This window comes from Symsagittifera roscoffensis, chromosome 7, assembly GCF_963678635.1.
Source record: "Symsagittifera roscoffensis chromosome 7, txSymRosc1.1, whole genome shotgun sequence".
Classification (NCBI taxonomy): Eukaryota; Metazoa; Xenacoelomorpha; order Acoela; family Convolutidae; genus Symsagittifera; species Symsagittifera roscoffensis.
In genome coordinates this window covers 936,828-939,952 of record NC_087068.1, presented here as the reverse complement: position 1 = coordinate 939,952, position 3,125 = coordinate 936,828, and the positions used below count along the sequence as shown (strand labels likewise).

Sequence of the window (3,125 nt, the reverse complement as noted above, 5' to 3'; positions counted from 1 at the left end):
CCTGGTTTTTTAAAAGTTTGCAGCTGAAAAGACTGAGTCTTAGTAGGATTTTGTAAAGCAGTAAAAAACGGTCGTCAAAAGTTTCGAAAGAAACCTCCCCCCAACCCCCTTTAACCTACAACCGATAAAATCCTAGATCCGCGCGTGATTGCCGGGCTGTTGTAAAGGTTGGACGTTGCGCGCCAATCTGATTTGAGGCGATGATAAATTACACAGCAAATTTTACTACACTCTTAAACAAATTCAGCTTTCTGTATAAAAAAGTTCAAAAGATTTGTTAGTTTGTATTAAGCATTTTTTTCTACAAATTCATGGTCATATTTGATTGATGATTCTTAATTGCAGTCTTGTGAACTGCTGTCGTTTGTAGCTGCCACTCGATCTGTCTCTGATTTGGCAGCATCCGCAGTAGATCCTGCTCCCATCAGGTAGTTTTGGTAGAAGGAAGCAAGCATGCTGGGAGAAAAGGAGTGTGAGTTTCCTAGGCACAAAAGAGTCTTGAAAAAGTAGAGCATCGACTTAACTTGGTTGCAGTAATATGCTTATGCAAATGCGAAAGTTTGAAATGTGTCTGTTGTGTGTTTGGATGCTGTCCGTCGATCGAAAACTGCAGCACACTTTGACCAAATCAAGCTTGCAACTGCGGCTCGAATGTGGGCTTTGTTATACTTTGTTCGACTTGTTTTTGAATGTTTTCTCGACCTAAACATCTGTCCGGACTTCAGATGTTGAAACATGTGCTTATACACTCTGCTCTGCTTGAAAGTCGAATCATAAAGTGAGCAGCATCTCTTCTAAGGTTTTTGCTGCTCATATTCAACTCTAAGTTCTCATTAAGTATTCATTTAAATTCAACACCCAACATTAGTTGGCTCGGAAAATAATTAAAAAGCAAAACGATCTATTTTTTTGCGGTTTTTTGTAGATCAACTTACCAAAAAATGCGTTCGTTGCTGGAAAACTTTTTGTCATTGGGATTGGGCTGTTCAACAATTTGCTGTCGCTTCCGTCTATCTGTTAAAAAAATAACATATTTAAAAAAATAATAATTTTTGAAAAAGTATTCAGGTTAATTGCATTGAATATGCTTGTGCTCATATCCCACTTAAGTCACCTTATTTTTTGGGTTTGTTGCAAAGAAATTGTCCGCTTTGTGACTAGTGGCCTCCACGCTTTTCCCTATGGCCGATTTAACTTTAGCTTGCTCCATGTCTCGCGTGCTTCTCGTCCCCTGTCCAAAAGTGACGCCCAGTTGTCTCAAATCGCATGTGGAGTTGGACACCATTGCGGGAATCATTGGGAAGCCTGGAGTTGTGCCAGTGGGCTGGTGGGCCAGCCAGGGAACCATGAGTGCCGCTGGTCCCAAAAGAGCAGCCGCTGTGGCCATTGGGTTGTACATGGCTCCCCCTTGCGGCACCACAAACTCACTCAACCTTTCATCCACTGGGGGCGCAAAAGTGGAAGTTTTCAGCATGTTTTCAAATGAACTCGGGAAACTTGAATACTTTGAAGCTGCGCTTAAGTTGACGGGCGCAAAGGTCTGAGTTGTTGTCGCAATTCCTGCTGTTGGCTTCAGTTTTCCAGAGATCGTCATATTAGCCAGTGGTGAAAATCCCGCCTTTTTCGGATTCTCATTGGACGAAAACATTTGGAGCTTGGACGCCTTGACTTGAGAACTGTTTGCAGGAATTTGCGGATTCCCTGTCTCCGAAATATGACTAGTTGATGACCTTTTTCTGGTTCCACCATTAAACATAGCTTTCACGTCCTCCCACGCGTGGCTGATTTGTTCGTCCGAACTATGATCAGCCGAGAGGAAAATGTGTCGTCGCCACGAGTTGAAGTTGGCGGCATCAGGGGGGTTGTATTTTGTACTCGACTCACGGTGACTGTGAAATATGAATTTATTTGGGCTGAAAAATACACTGCAGTTGTCGCAGCGAATGCACTTGGCTCGTGACGAGTTATATCGGCTCGGGTGGAAAGTTCCATCGCAACCCCACGAACAAGCGTGGAACACTCTGAACTGAAAGTTCTCGGGAATGGGCGGCGGGTAACTTTCGCAGAGAAACGACTTGCAAAGCCGCTCGGCTTCTCGGAATGTGATCATGCCGCAACGTCGAGACGAAATCGGCATCGCCCCCGAACGTCGAAGCACTTCGAGTTGTACTGGGGTACATTGAATGCAGGTAATGCCGAGAGCTACCCTTCTGTTGTGGATTTCGTTGTAGCTGAAATCTTTCAGCAGTGTGTGTGAAATTTGAGCGAGGCAAAGACGTTTTGTTGCGTCAATTTCCATCGATACGATTTGCTCTCCAAAGAGGTTGACAAGCGAAACGTTTGAACAGTTTGCGTTGCTTTGGGCGAGCGGGATTTCAGGCGACGTTTTGGCCTCAGTTGAAGGTTTCAACTCCTCCGGCTTTACCAGCGGCGATGGCGATTGTTCAGATGAGTTGCTGATATTCGAAGCATTTTCTTCTAATAATTTATTCATTTTTCAGTTTATCACTTAATTTTGATTTTTAGATCTCTCGGTAAAAAAAATATGAATATAAATTGCACTTGAATAAACTGATTTTTTAATAAAATGAATGAAAAAAATGTTATTTCAGAGAAGTTGTTGTTTAAAATGTGACTATATGAGTTTATGATTTCGATTTGCCCTGATAGGTTATTACATCCTTAGGGTTGTAAAGCAGCCAATAGGAAAAGAGGATACTTTCTTCCAGTTCTATATCTGTTTGATGGACTATTAAAGTCTGAAGATGAAAATGAAAAGATATCCCATCCCCATCACCAGAGCGCAAGTAGCCTGTTTATTCTGGATTCCAGAGAGACTCGCCACATGTTCCAGACAGACTCGCTTTAGAAAGCAGCGATAAATTTTTTCTGAAGCTTTTTTCGGTGGTTAATATTTATAACCTAATTGATTTTTTTATGTAATTATACAATAGGTAATTGTTCATCTTGCACAAGAAGGCGGAATTGGTGGCCATTAAGTCAAAATCCCTGTCTTAAATTCCGAGCCAAAGACAGCGACGGATTAGCAAAGGCTACTTAAAAGTGTTTCAGTTTAGTTGCGCAAACTTATCCCTTCAATTCACAAAAAAAAAGATTGAGCCTAC

General features: G+C 42.0%; 1 protein-coding gene across 1 annotated transcript; it reads right to left on the bottom strand.

The window, feature by feature from the left end:
- Window positions 1-202: 202 nt before the first annotated feature.
- On the bottom strand, window positions 203-2,624 carry LOC134851495 (ski oncogene-like). Its single transcript, XM_063867615.1, has 3 exons — window positions 1,115-2,624; window positions 936-1,014; window positions 203-481 (listed from the first exon to the last, which is right to left on the bottom strand). Exons 1-3 carry the CDS (start codon window positions 2,492-2,494, stop codon window positions 336-338), a joined length of 1,605 nt encoding a protein of 534 aa, XP_063723685.1. The 5' UTR covers window positions 2,495-2,624; the 3' UTR covers window positions 203-335.
- Between the last annotated feature and the right edge of the window lie 501 nt (window positions 2,625-3,125).

What these genes read in the sequence shown, in the direction of transcription:
- LOC134851495 (XM_063867615.1), bottom strand. Translation starts at nt 2,494, where the DNA reads ATGAATAAATTATTAGAAGAAAATGCTTCGAATATCAGCAACTCATCT. An exon ending in CAACAAACCCAAAAAATAAG is followed by an intron (nt 1,015 to 1,114) that starts GTGACTTAAGTG and finishes TTTTTTTAACAG; the next exon opens with ATAGACGGAAGCGACAGCAA. An exon ending in AGCAACGAACGCATTTTTTG is followed by an intron (nt 482 to 935) that starts GTAAGTTGATCT and finishes TTTTGTGCCTAG; the next exon opens with GAAACTCACACTCCTTTTCT.